Here is a 15330-nt window from a genome sequence, read left to right on the forward strand (position 1 = left end):
ACTGGAATGCAAAGTTGGGAACAGGGAAGAAGAATCAGTAGTGGGAAAACATGGACTCGGTGACAGAAATGAACGTGGAGATAGAATGATTGAATTTTGCACAATCAATGACTTATTCAAGTGTATAGAGACAGAAGTAACTTAGTGGTTACTACAAAATAGAGGAAGGCAGTCTGGTGGCCAAGTGGTAAAGAGCCGCACTGCCAACCTGAAGAGAACTGGGAGGCTACTGCCTAATGAGTACAGTGTTTCTGTATGGGGAAATAAAAACAATTTAGAAATAGATTGTGGTGATGGTCACACAAGATTGTGACTATAATTAGGTGTAATTAATGTACATTTTTAAAAGTTGTATATTTAAGAATGATTAGGATCATTTTAAAAAAAGAATGGTTATAATAGTAAATTTTATACCATCTATTTTATTACCAAATAATGTTAAACTTAATTATCTAATTTATTATGTTATAAATGTGTAGAGTTGATGAGGACATGGCAAATCTGTCTCCTAATGGGTTCTAATGCGGTACCGACAGGGAGCTCTGGTGGTGTGGTCTACAGAGTGGTGTACTGCTAGTCCAATGACGACACCTCTGGCAGTTTCAATTCACTAGCAGCTTCACAGCAGAAAGATGGACAATCTTCTCCTGTGCGATTTACAGCTTCTGAAAACCCACTGAAGGGTCACCTGTGAGTCAGTTCTGATTCAGTGGCAATGAGTATTGATAGAAAAAGAAAAAACAACGATAATATTTAAATGTCTAAATGTTACTATATTTATATTTACTGATCTAGCACTTTGGTCTGAAGGGAAATGTCCAACAATATGAAATTGTTGAAATAAACTACAGAGGATACACACAAAGAAATATTAAACAGTTCTGATAAAGAATGAAGTATCCATTTACACCAACAAGGGAAAATTCTAGTAGTAAATATTGTTGTTCTGTACTATTAAGTGAAATGACTCAGAGCTGACCCTCCACTGGGTTTTCAGAGACAGTTAAATCATTCATGGGAATAAATCTCTTCATAGGAGGAGACTGCTCATCTTTCTTGCATGGAGCAGTTGGTAGACTCGAACTACATGCCTTTGTGTTGGCAGTGCAACTCCTTACCCCTACGCCACTAGAATAAACAGTAAAACGAAAAAAGAAAATGGTTAAATAGTATGTGCTACAGATTCGTTTCTGATAGCACATTTAAAGAAAATAAAGAATTGGAAAATTATGCACCAAAGTTAACAGGAGGAACAGTAAGAGGTGGGATTAAAAACAATATAATGTATACTCTGTTTTTACAAGGTTAATTAATACTTCATTTACTGAAGACATAAATAAACTTTTTAAGTTATATTAAATACTGTCTTTTCTTAAAAGCTTCATAGAACTTTATGATGGTACTCTAATTATTAAAGAGTTACGGAATTATTGGAAAAAAGAACCCATTTACCCAAATATTGTTTCAGAATAGATCTATTAAACCAAACTCAATCACTCTCCAGTCAATTCTGGCTCCTAGTGACCCAACAACAAAGAAGAGAATTGCCTTGTAAGGTTTCCAAGGCAAACCATCGAAAGATGGAGACCGCCACATCTTACTCCCACAGGTGGGCTGCTGGGTTTTATCTGTTGACTTCTCAGTTAGCAGCTAGCTGGGTGCTTAACTACTGTGCCACAAGGGCTCCTACAATGGAACAACTGAAAGATTATACACATAAGAGTTAAGATGTTAGAAAATTTATCTGAAAGCCTAATAAACCTTGCAAAGGAAAAAATAACTCCAGGGTATGCATTTTTCCATAGGTTTTTCTTTTTTCTCTCAACCACAAAAGGATCTTCCAGGAAACCACACATACTGTTGTAAACATTTTCTTAGAGCTTAGTAATTCCTACTATTTTTTACTGTTATGTTCAAATAAAATTATTTTTATTGTCACAGAGTATAACTCCATATCTGTAAAACTGTTTGCCTATCCTTCTGGCTGAACACATGCAAAACTAGTGTTTACCTAGTATTATTAACAGTCATTTCTGGATGAGGAATGCTGAGTAAACTACTCCCCAACCCCCTGCACTTTCTTCATTGTATTCTTGGGTCTTCCCTAGGTTACTGAGAAGGGACTATGTCACACAACATAAGTCTTTTAAGCTATATGGATTCCTTAATTAGTTATTCTGCTTGTCATTTTCTCCCCTTAATACCATAATACCATCTTCTTAGGACTCATGATGCTGCAAGCTTTTTCCATTTTTAACCTTCTGTGCTCTTATGATAAGTTCATTCAAAAAAACCAGAAAGGACAATGCTCAATATTAGATAACAACCATAAAGTTCCATGTTGTTGTTGTTGTTGTCTACCATCAGGTCAGAGCCAACTCATAGGTAACCCTCCAGTGGATTTTCAGAGAGGGTAAATCATCTAGGAGGAGACTGCTCATCTATCTCCCAAGGAACAGCTAGTGGATTTGAACTCTGTACCTTCATGGAGCTCTGGTGGCCTTGTGGCAAGAAGTTGTGTTGCAATACCAAACGCATGTGGTTCGAGGCCATCAGCTGCTCTGCAGGAGAAGGATGGGCAATCTCCTCCCATCTGATTAAATGCCTCTGAAAACCTGCAGGAGGGTCAGTCATGGGTTGATTCTGACTCTAGGGTACACAACAACCTTCAAGTTGGCAGCACAACTTTTTACCACAAAGTCACTAGGGTTCCATTAAAGTTTCATAGATATAAAAATAACATTCATGTTTAAACCAAATGGTCTTGCTCCCCAGGAACTTAGTTACATACATGTGTCAATAAGTTACACCTCATGGTCTAACATACAACTAATTCTCAAATTCACATATATAAATTCATGGTTCTAATCTATTTATGTACCAAATCCATCAAGAATTGTAGAGAATGAGGGAGATTAAGCTATTAAAACTGGGAAATCTACAGAAAAGAATGGCAAAGTGACAGAAGCAAGAAATTGGTCAAGATTAAGGAGTGGAAGAAAGCAAACACTAGGGGAGATTTGAGGGCTCAAGATTTATCCACAACTTTCCACAGGGGAAATGTCAACTATAAAACCCTGGAAATACTTTATGCATTCTTCCTGTTTTTACCAGAAGTCACAGTTGTTTGAAACAAAGCTTTCATTCCACTTTCACCTATAAATTATAAATTTTATTAAAGATTAAATTTAAAAAAAAAAAGCAACTCACCTGCCTGGCGTACTGGGAATTCCACATGGTCAGAAACTATAATCCGAAGTAAACTCGGGGCAAAATTGATAATCTTGTAGGACTGAAATTACAAGGAAATATTTTATAAAATAGGGCAATATAAATGAACTATTACTGGCTATATTATCTTCCAAATTAAGAACATTTTTCAAGTAAGAGAAACTCTCCAAGGCAAAATGATAATTATAAAAAATTTTTAAATATCTTTAGTATTTCTAAAAATTGAGTTAAATTGATGAAAAGATGTGAGCATTTAGTATTTTCACTTATACTGCCAAAATGCTATCCAAAAGAGCATCCAAATTTATACTCCCAACGGCAGTGAATGAGTGTGTCCTCAAATCCAAAGAGTAATTATACTTCCTCCAAAACCTATTTTAAAACTTACATTTTCTCTGTCATGGACTGAATTGTGTCCCCCGCTCCAAAATGCATGTATGTAATTATATAATGTGAGTGTTACGTTATGATCCTCCACAATCAAATCTATGTAAAGGAAGTTCAGCCCTACTTGCCCAGGATGACATGTGTTAACACTATCTAACTCACTAGACATAAAAAAGGGGACCTTTGGTGGCCTAGCAGATGAAGAGTTGCACTGCCAGAGGCAGGTGGTTCAACGCTACCAGCAGCTCTGCAGGAGAAAGATGGGCACTCCCCTGTGGAGTGATTGACAGTTTCTGAAAAGCCGCTGGAGGCTCAGCTCTGAGACAGTTCCAACTCAAGAGCAATGAATGAGACATAGAAGAGGAGAAAAGCAAGCCCAGAAAACTCAGAATTACCAAGAATCACCAGGAGCGGAGCTTGTCCTTTTGAGCTTGGACACCTTGTGAGAAGAACTTCCTAGACAAAGGGGAAAGCCAACCCACACAACGATCTACAAGAAACAGCTGGCCTCCAGATGATGAAGGAAACAAGGACCTTCCCCTAAAACCAGGAGACAGGACGTTCCCTAGAGGTGGCACTCTTAATTTCAACTTCCAGCTTCCTAAACTAGAAAAGAATCCATTTTTGTCTGTTAAAGCCATCCATTCACTCCTGTTATCTGTTACAGCAGCACTAGATAAGTAAGATATGTATTGCAAGAGTGGCTGGATTTTTTTTCATATTTGCAGTCTGTCTTCTTTAACAAATTCTTTAGTCCCTTTATTTTATTTTATAATTGAAACATTTTATTCTTAAGGTATTCTTGTAAGCTTTCTAGGTTTTTCTAGCTTAAGAAATTCTAAGAGTTAGCAGCAACCTTATATTTAACCTACACAGTACGAGTGTTTCAGATTACTAGTGCTTTACTTATGATTTTTTAATTTTTTATCAACAGGAAAATATGAGCTACCCAAAACAGGACATCTAACACAGTAAGACGGATAAGGTGATGTTAAACAGAAGTGCTTGAGCTACAAAGGGAATCAGTTGAGACTAAAAAAAGACAAGAGTTAAAAGTTATTTTCATCAAGCTGCCCTCCACTGCTGAACCATCTTTTACATTTGTCAATGCCCAAATAAGTATGTAATGACAAAACTGCTTTTCCCTGGTCATTTCATTCCACAGATATATTCTATTTTGACAAACTCCTGAGTTTATAATGAAGACATCAGAAGAAAGAAATCAAGAAATACAGAGTCAATATACTACCTGAAGCAATTTCAAGAAGCACCATATTTCCTAGAGCTTAGCCCTGACCATGCCCACAGATATCCCAGAAAAGACTCACACTTTCTCTGTGAAGCTCAACTCAGGAAATAACCCACAGATTCTATTCAACTTACCTTTTCCTATGAATGTGAATCTACGGTAGCATCTATTTCAATACATCAGACCATATCATTTTTAATTAATAATACACATTTATGTATACCGTTTCATTGAAGATGAATATTCTATTAAAAATTAATCTGGAAAAGTGATGACAACACTAAATTTTTTTAACCATTGACTTCCCATTATTTTCAGCCTCTCAGGTTTCTTGGGAGGCTGCGATCTCAATTCTCAATTGTAGTACATGCTGCTACCTAGCAGGGACCACACAACAGGGTGATCTCAAGACACAGGCTTCACGGCACCCACCCATCCTACCACTACAGCCCTCTTGAGACACGTATGTCTATCATCCTTGTATTAAAATTTTCTTTGCTCAAAAAGCTTTTTACATCCATTTCAGTATGTCTTCCATTAGTATCAACAACAACAATAAAATTTAAAGCAAAAAGCAATTTGGTCAAGAAAGGATTAAAATTATGATCTTTTCACTATGCAAGAATATTGTGTCTTCTAAATCTTTCTTTATCTTCCAGCAAATTTTTGTATCATGTCTTTCTTCCTATAAAATCTTTAGATTCTTAAACTTCTGTATGTATATTTCCTTTATTCCATGATTATAATCACTAGAATTTTAAAACAATTAAAAAAAAAACACTTTATCAGTAGTTTACAGGAGCCAAAAGTGATGCAGATTTAATGTCTAATTTTTACATCTTCTATACTTACATGATAAAACAACTTTTGTGCCAGATACTGAAGGATCTTACAGTAAATCAAATATTAAAAATTATAAATACAAAAATTTCAGTTACTTTCTTCAAACTGTAATACATTCAAATACAGAATAACCTTTACACTTAGATCCACACTACCTGTCTGAAAGAAGACTACTCCTATTTCATTCTGCTGTCACTCTACACCAGTATCACCATACAGGAAGTCTGCAACTTTTTTACCTTTATGAAAAACTTTCGTTCCTCCTTTCAGTCTTGATTCAATTTACGTTAATTTGGCCAGCTAAAACATCAAGAGATAAATTCAGATATATTCTCATATAACTTTCCTTACTCACAAATATACAAATAATTTCTTTGTCCCATTTTGGACTTGAAGTTTCTAACCGAGTCATAAAAAAATTAAAAGTAAGTTCTCAATGGTTTCTTACAGATATCTATTTTATCTTTATGAAGCTTTCTGAATAAAAGTTTGTTCAGTTAAATGCTTTATTTTAGGAGAACCCAAATAAGGTAAAAGCAATTATTTTTCCATTCTCTACCTTATGTTCCAACTCTCTTATCCTTTATAGTTCTCCAAGATACAAAGATCGGGGTCTTTTGTGAACTTGTTCTTTCTGCTGTTCCCCTCTCAATTCTTCACATCTTAATCTCTGCTTGATGTCAATTTTCAGGGAGTGACCACCCTATTTACCCTCCTTTACCTAGATCAAAAGGCAATGGTGATGAAAGGGGAAGTTCAAGCTGCTCTGATGGAACTGGCAAAAACAAGTTCCCAGGAATTGATGCAATACCAAATGAGATACTTCAGCAAGCCCTGGACGCACTCACCAGGTGATGCAAAGAAATCTAGAAGATAGTTAATTACCTACCTGACCAACTGACTGGAAGAAATCTATATTTATTCCCATTCCAAAAAAAGGTGACTCAACAGAGTACAGAAATTATCAAGTAATATCACTAATGTCATGCACAAGCAAGATCATGCTGAAGATTATCCAAAAATGACTGGAACAGTACATCAACTGCAAACTCCAAGATGTGCAGGCTGGGTTTAGAAGAACCTGTGGCACTAGGGACATCATAGCCAATGTGAGATATGTTGTTGTTGTTGTTGTTATGTGCTGTCAAGTCGCTTGCGACTCATAGCGACCCTATGTACAACAGCCCTAAACTCCACTCTGTCCTGTGCCAATCGCACTGTCTCTGACACTCCCATCCCAATTATCCCAGTCACTGAATCAATCCACCTCATAGAGGGCCTTCCTCTCCTGCGCCATCCCTCCACCCTCCCAAGCATGATGTCCCTCTCCAAGGACCAGTCTCTCCTCACTACATGTCCAAAGTAAGTTAGACGGAGCCTCAGAATCCTTGCCTCCAAGGAGCCACCCGGTTTAACCCTTTCCAGGACAAATCTATTTGTTTTCCTAGCAGTCCATGGTATTCTCAGTCCTCTTCTCCAGCACCACAGCTCAAAGGCATCAGACAAATGTGAGATATATTGTGACTGAAAGCAGAGAATACCACAGGAATGTCTGTGTTTCACTGACTATGCAAAGGCATTTGTGTGGATTACAACAAATTGTGGCTACACTTGAGAAAAATGGGGATCCCAGAACATTTAATCGTGCTCATGTGAAACTTATACTTTGACAAGGAAGCAGTAGACAGAACAGAGCGGGGAAACACTGCATGGTTCAGGATCAGGAAAGGTATGTATCAAAGATGCATCTTATCTTCGTATCTTTTTAATCTGTATGCAGAACAGACCATCCAGGAGTCTGGGCTCTATGAGGAGAAATGTGGCATCAGGAATGGAGGAAGACTCATCAACAATCTGCGTTACACAGATGATACAACCTTTTTGCTGAAAGTAAGGAGGACCTGAGGCACGTGCTGCAGAAGGTCAAGAACTGTAGCCTTCAATATGGATTGAAGCTCAATATCAAGAAAATAAAGATTCTCACCACTGGGCCAACTAGCAGCATCATAATAGATGGTGAAAAGATTGATATTGTTAACAGCTTCAGTTCGCTTGGCTCTACAATCAACATTCTTGGTACCAGGAGTCAGGAAATCAAAAGACGAATCGCATTCTGCTGTCAGGGACCTCTCCAGAATACAGAAGAGCAGTGATGTCGGTCTGGAGACTAAGGTATGCCTGATTCAGGGCATGGTCTTTGCAATTATTTGCTATACGTCAGAAACCTGGACAAAAATAAAGGATGATAGAATTGATGCCTTTGAGTTGTGGTGCTGGAGAAGACTACTGAATATACCATGGACTGCTAGGAGAACAAACAGGTTCGTCCTAGAGAGGGTGAAACCAGGCTGCTCCTTGGAGGCAAGGATTGTGAGGCTACGTCTGACATACTAAGGGCATATTGCAAGGAGGGGCCAGTCCTTGGAGAGGGACATCATACTTAGGAGGGTGGAGGGACAGTAAAAGAGAAGACGACCCTGGATGAGACAGATTGACTCAGTGACTAGGCTAATGGGGGTAGGTTTGTCAGAGATGATGAGGTTGGCACAGGACAGAGCAGAGTTCAAAGCTGTTGTGATCATTATGAGTCACAAGTGACTCGACACAGGGCAGTTCCATTCTTTCATACAGGATCAATCTATCACAATTAACTGAAGAACACACAACAACATGCTCCACCAGAATACAAGTTTTGAGAGAATATTCTTGCTCCACAGCCTGAAATATATCTCAAATAAATCTGTTGTTTATAAAAATAAACTCTCAGGAGCAACGATTCTGAAAAATACAGCATATTTTGGGAGACACTGGAGAGCATTATTCTGAGTGAACTAACACAGTCTCATAAGGACAAATACTGAATAAGACCATTATTGTAAAAATAGAAGAATAACTAGTAAAACATGTACAGGAACTCAAGAGGCAGGGAGGGGTGAGGATGGGTAGGGGCAAAACCACAGGGCGCACAGTTTGGTGGATGGAGGTGGGGGGAGAAGAAAACAGAAAGGAACCAGGCGAAAAGACAGGGTGACGGGCAAGTAGAATGGTGGTTAATTTTATAAAAAGTAATGCATGAAAATGATTGTATGAAGAAACACAACATGAATGAAGCCCAGTGTGAAACACAATGTATTCAAACTTGGTAAGAAAACTAATAAAAAAATTTAAAAAAAAAAAAAAAACTCTCAAAGGGCAGGAATTGTGAAATGGTATCTCCAGATGCACAGAAAAACAGGAACACCAAAGCTTGACTGTGAAATTATTGTTTCTCTATTGAGGCCATGTGAAGGACTTACTTTAAAAAACCTCTGTGAATGAGTTCCTGGAACTCAAGATTCCAATCCACTCTTACTCTCCTATGTTGCTACTACAGAATTCCAGAGGCAGTGAGGAAGGGGTACTGTATGTATCTTTAATATTTTTCCCACAGAAATAATATTACAAATAGCAACTGGGAAAACTAGTCAATAGTGGGACTGGGGGGAACTGGATAGAGAAAAATACAATCCTAAAGATGAATGTAATTCTGGAACTCAGGCTGGCTACACTTCTGAATGTTAACTGACAGATCTGGGTACACTGTAGAAGTGTCCCCTGTCTCCTGTGCAGAGCATACTTGCTTGGAAGAGAGGATTTATTGTTGTAGTCAGGTGCCATCAAGTTGACTATGACTCACAGAGTCATATTAACAACTAAATGGAACCTTGCCCTATGTTGCACCATCAGCATGATCATCTTTAACTAAATTAACATGTTGTCACAAATGACGGCAAAACGTGTTTCTAAGCACGGTCATCAATTTAAAAGTGTGCAGCAACGTGTTATATAAAGGAACTTAAAGCAAAGCACATTATAGTAAGTTCAAGAGTATAACTATGTTTTATTATAAGGTCGTTGTACATTGTGACATTGTACTTTGAACTTCTTCTTAGAGAAATTTCTAGAAAAGAACAGACTCTACATCTGAGCAATCTCTTCCTGTGTGATTTACTGCCTCTGAAAACCTGCTGGAAGGTGGTCTATGGGTGGTTCTGACTTGGTGACACACAACAACCCAACAAAATTTGTCATAAATTGAACTGTGCCTCTAAAAACATGTGTCAACTTGGCAGGGTCATGACTGTAAGCATTATGCAATTCCTACATGTTATAAATCCTACCCTCTGGACCATTAAGGCGACATGACCAGAGAACATTACATAATGATATAATCATCCCTAGGATGTGATCAGACAACAAGCTGTAAGGGAATTAAGGCAAAAATGCAACCCACTCAATCAGAGCACAACCCTGATCTAAGGAAGTTTTCCTGGGGTATGACCTGTACCATCTTTTGTCTTACAAGAGATAAAAGCAGAGAATAAAGGAGAGAGAACATAGCACCACCTAGAAAGAGCCAAGAGTGGAACACTCCTACACTTAGGTCTAGAACCAGAAGCCACAAAGAAGAGAAACCCTTCCCCTAGGCACTGGGAATATGGACTTCCAGACTCCTAAATTGTGAGAGAACAAATTCCTGTTTGTTAAAAGCCACCTATTTGTGGGATTTTCCTTATAGGAGCACTAGTACACAAGCTAAACTGATAATTAAGACTATCAGAATTCAAAACCTTATGTACAAAGGGAGCTCTAGTAGTGTAATCTATAGGGAGCTGTGTTGCTAACGCAAAGACAGTCTGAATCCAGCAGAAGCTCTATGGAACAAAGGTAAGTAACTCCTTCCATGCAAATTACGACTGCCTCTGAAAACCTGCTGGAGTGTCATCTGAGTTGGTTTCGACTTGATGGCAATGAGGTTTGCTAGGGGTTTTTTTCCTATTCCATCGGCTTCAACTGGCAGGAAGTGAAGCAAAGCGTAGATTTGTGCCACCCTCACACAGGTTGCTACGCTTGAATTCACTGCTGTAAGCACTGTGCCAATCCATTTTGTTGAGGGTCTTCCTCTTTTTCTCTGGTCCTTTATTTTCTGAAGCATGAAGTCTTTCTCCAGGGACTGGTCCCTCCTGAAAATATGTCCAGAGCCTTGCCATCATACTCCTGAGGAACATTCTATTATCCTTCAAAATCAGATTTATTCATTTTTCTGGCAGTCAATGATACATGCAAAATTCTTTGCCAATATTCTTCAGTCGTCTTTATCCACGAATACAAGAGAAATGAAAATAGCTTAGGGTTCAAGTCAGGTGCACTTTCATTCTCAAGATGACATCTTTAAGAGTTTAAAGTGGTCCTTAGTAAGCTCACTGGTCTGACTGAGATGGATGGAACCCCTGAAACTAATGTCCTTAGTCATCTTTCAAAACTGGAACAAAATTCACTCCTCTGACACAACTTTTACCCAAACAATAAACAAGACTGTAAGGTGAACAATACCAGGAAGGTACTGAATGCCTAGAACAATCAAATCAAATCAGATTAGATGAGTACTTATGCCCAGGAATAAAGCTCACTGTTGTTACTGCTGCTGTTGTGAGGTGCCCACAACTCATAGCAACTCTATAAACAACAGATCTGAACCTTGCCCTAGGCTGCACCACCCTTATTATTGTCTAAATTGCTCTGAGCCCACAGTTACGGTCCCTGTGTCTACAGTCAACCATCTGGTTGGAGTGTTACTCTCTTTCTCTCCACCCTTCCCAGCATGGTGTCCTTTTCCAAAGACAGATCCCTCCTGACAACATGCCCAAAGTATGTGAGATAAATTTTTGCATTCTTGCATCTAAGGAGCACCATACTTGCACTTTTTCCAAGGCAGACTTATTTGTTCTTTTGGCAACCCCTAGGATATTCAATACTCCTCTCTAACACCACAACTCAAAGGCATCAATTTTTTTTTTCTATCACCTTTATTCAAATAAAGCTGAGAAGGCAGGAAGGGGTAGGCTAGAAAGCTAAACAGAAGTTGCTCTGATTAATGTCCTCAAACAAAATGTCTATAAATGGTTAAAAGACAGGAAAATGTAAAATTAAAAAACAAACACACACACATAAATTGTTCCTCAGATTCCTGTTACTTCCATTGGTGTTGATAAAATTCTCTCTGCATTCAACCAGGAAGGCCTGTCACAGGTTATTAATGAGTCCTCCTTCAATGTTGATGTTACATCTTCATACAATCCAGTTTTTTGGGTTATTTGTTCAGCATAAAGACTGAGGAAGTATAGTCAGAGAACATAATCTTAACATATACCTTTTTCTGATTTTAAACTACACAGTCTCCTTTTGTTCTGTTCAAATACCTGCTTTTTGATCTATGTTCAGGATCCAAAGAAACAATTTAAGTATTCCAACATTCTCTTTTTAAACTAGCTAGAATTTGGCTATGTGGTATTCTTCATTTTTCAATTATGTTCAGTAAAAAATCTAATCGCATGGAATATTAATGATACTGTGTGATAATTTCTACATTCTGCTGGATCATCTTCTTCACAAAGGCATAGATCTCCTTCACGCAGCCGTCTTCCATATCCATTAATATAGAAATGTGAGCACCTCTAGCTCTACACCATTTATCAAAACATTCCAAGTGGTATTCTATTATTTATTGTTGTTGTCTTTAGGGGCCACTGAGCCGAGAACGACTCATGGTGACCCTATGAACAACAGATCTGAATCCTGTAGTATCCTGTACCATCTCCACAGTCTCTGACACAGTCAAACCCATTGCTGCGGACTGTGTCAATCTACCTGGTTGAGGGTCTTCCTCTCCTTTGCCATCGCTCCACCTTTCCAAGCATGATGTCCCTCTCTAAAGAATAACCACTCCTAGCAATATGCCCAAAGTATGTACGGTGAAGCTTCATTATCTTTGCCTTCTAGGAGCACTCTGGCTGCACTTTCTCCAAGATATATGTTTGCTCTTTTGACAGTCCGTAGGATGTTCTGCACTCTTCTTCAATACCACAATTCAAAAGCATCAATTCTTCTGTCATCCTTCATCACTGGTCAGCTCTTAGCACCTTAATCCTCAAACTGAGATCACTGCTTCTCTATAATTTGGAGAGGTCTCTGACAACAGACTTTCCCAGTATAACATGTCTTCAGATTTCCTGAATTCTGGTACCAAGTGTATGGATTGTGGATCCAAGTAAGATTAAGTCATTGACCATTTCAGTCTTTTTTCCATCTATCTGCTGGTCCAGTAGTGAGGAATTCTGCCTTCCTGACATTGAGATGCAATCCATATAAACAGTAAGTTTTTCCTTAATGCCTTCTTCAAGTGAACCTTGAACTTCTTTCCATACTAGCAGTCAGTTCTTGAACATATGCTACTTTCTGAAATGGTTGGTTAACTAATTTTTGGTACAGTGATTGTGTATTCCTTAATTTTCTTTTGATGCTTCTTGAATCATTCTCCAATCATTTCAGAACACTGATACAGCACTGGACAAAAAGCTTCTCGTGTTAAAAAGCACTCAATGTAAGACTGGGGAAGAACTTATCAAAGTCTATCTTTATGATACAGATGTAGTGTAGCTTTCAGGATCTTTATTTGCTGATGTGTCATACATCAAAATGAGAAGAAACGTTGCAACCACACATTCAATGTGGAAAACACAGAGCAAAACCCAAGAAAAACTATTAGCTATAAAAAGAATTATATTGAACACTTGGAAATGGATATTGCAGACATCAGTGGTTGAACCGATATTGTTGTTGTTCTTATGTGCTATCCAGTCGCCTGTAACCCATAGTGACCCTATGTACAGCAGCCCTGCAGCCTGCCCTGTCCTGAGCCAATCTCACTAACTCCCATACACCAACTACCATCGCCCCAGTTACTGTGTCAATCCATCTCATCCTGGGTTTCCGTCTCCTACACCGTGCATCCACCTTTCCAAGTATAATATCCTTCTACAATGATTGATCTCACCTGGTCACATGCCCAAAGCATGTGAGACGGAGCGTCAAGATCCTAGCCTCCAAGGAGAAACTTGGTTTCGCCCTCTCCAAGACAGACCTATTTGTTTTCTTGTCTGTCATGGTATGTTCAAGACTCTTCTCCAGCATCACAATTCGAAGGCATCAATTTTTCTTCTGTCATTCTTAGTCATAGTCCAGCTCTCCAAAGCAAAGCAAGCTAAGTGATATTAGCCATGCCAAATCCAGACAATCACATAGACTACTACGCCAAGAATGACAAATTAAAAAAGACTAGTGTCACACTGGTTATCAAAAAGAATGCTTTAAGTTCTATTCTGAAGTACAACACTGTCAGTGACAAGATAATATCCATGCTTACAAGGAAGACCAGTTAATACAATTACTATTCAAATTTATGTACCAATTATTGTCTTTAAGTTGAGTCTGCAGGCAAATCAAAACAGTTAAATATAGCCTTATTTTAGCAAAAGAAAATGCTTGAAAGGCTTTCAAAGCTGCACATACAGCAAGTGAAAGTGACTAAGATTAAGAATTTGTTTGGGCAAGGGTCAATTCAATCATTTCTAAGTGAAGAAACATTTCTATTAAAGGACTGCAATACACATTGCCTGTGAGTCTGCAAGTTTATAGCCTGAGACTTATGGTATTCTGAGTAAAGACGCAGTGGTGGTGGTACTGATGGTGTGCCATCAAGTCAGAACCTACCCAGAGCTGATCCTCCAGCAGATTTTCAGAGGCAATAAATCACAAGAGAAGAGACTGGCCATCTTTTGCCAGTGGAGCAGCTGATGGATTCAAACTACATATCCTAGGACTGGCAACAAAGTCTTTACTGTGAAGCCCTCTGAGTTCCCTAAAAAGCTATCTGAGCTCCCTTAAAGAAGTCCCTAAGTGTTGGGGTAAGACTGAGAAAAACTGGATAAATTGTGTATACTCCACTGAAAGAGATGAGGGAGAGAATAATTTAAAAGCGATGTATGATAGGGTATTATGGGTATCAGAGGGGTCCACAATTAAGGTTGCATAGTGGAATGTAGTGGGACGGAGGGTGGGGTGTGGGTGGACTGTGTACCAGGGAGGGAGTTTTTCTTTTACTTTTCAAAGAGAAGAGCAAACTGGGGTGGGGGCGGGCTGGTGGGAGGAGAGAAGTGCAGCAATGAATGAATGGAAATCCAAAATCTCTGTAAATGTTTATTAAAATTTAAAAAAATCAACTATTATTCATCGAAGGAATAAAGTTATAATGAATTAAAAAAAAAAGTCCCTAAGTAGCACTGACTAAGCCTTTGCAACAGACAAGAAAACAGGAAACTTTTAAATACCCTGTAGTAAGTTACAGCTAATAGTTCTTTAATATTTTAAAAGGAAAAAGTGCCCTCAGTCTAGAAGGACAAATGAAAGAGACTTCCTTATCAGGCTGAAGCCCTTTGCCCTCTTAGTCTGGAAGGATACCTGGAAGAGACTTCTTTATCAGACTGACAGATGTTTACCTCTTCACTCTGCAATCTATAGCTGAAATTCACTTCCTTTCAATAATATAATAAACCTTCTGACCTTGTATCAAAGGTAAACTTTTCAATGAATAGGAAGGAAAACTTTAATTGAATATTGTTAGTTTGCTTTGATTCACACTTTCCGATCTCTTTATATTATGTATCAAGAAAATAAAGATTCTCGATTGGGATCCAAGATGGCGGCAGAGGCAGAGACAGCGTGGTGAGCTGCAGTAGTACCAA

At 38.4% G+C, this 15330-nt stretch overlaps 1 protein-coding gene across 1 annotated transcript in view; it reads right to left on the reverse strand.

The window, feature by feature from the left end:
• IPO8 (importin 8) overlaps positions 1 to 15330 on the reverse strand; it is a 107377-nt gene that overhangs the window by 80839 nt on the left and 11208 nt on the right. The window contains exon 2 of the mRNA XM_006895076.1: positions 3211 to 3292. Coding sequence (XP_006895138.1) covers positions 3211 to 3292 — 82 coding nt within the window. The remainder of the gene's footprint in view (positions 1 to 3210; positions 3293 to 15330) is intronic.

The sequence above is a fragment of the Elephantulus edwardii genome, unplaced genomic scaffold (assembly GCF_000299155.1).
Source record: "Elephantulus edwardii isolate Elephantulus edwardi_28Jun2011 unplaced genomic scaffold, EleEdw1.0 scaffold00157, whole genome shotgun sequence".
Lineage (NCBI taxonomy): Eukaryota > Metazoa > Chordata > Mammalia > Macroscelidea > Macroscelididae > Elephantulus > Elephantulus edwardii.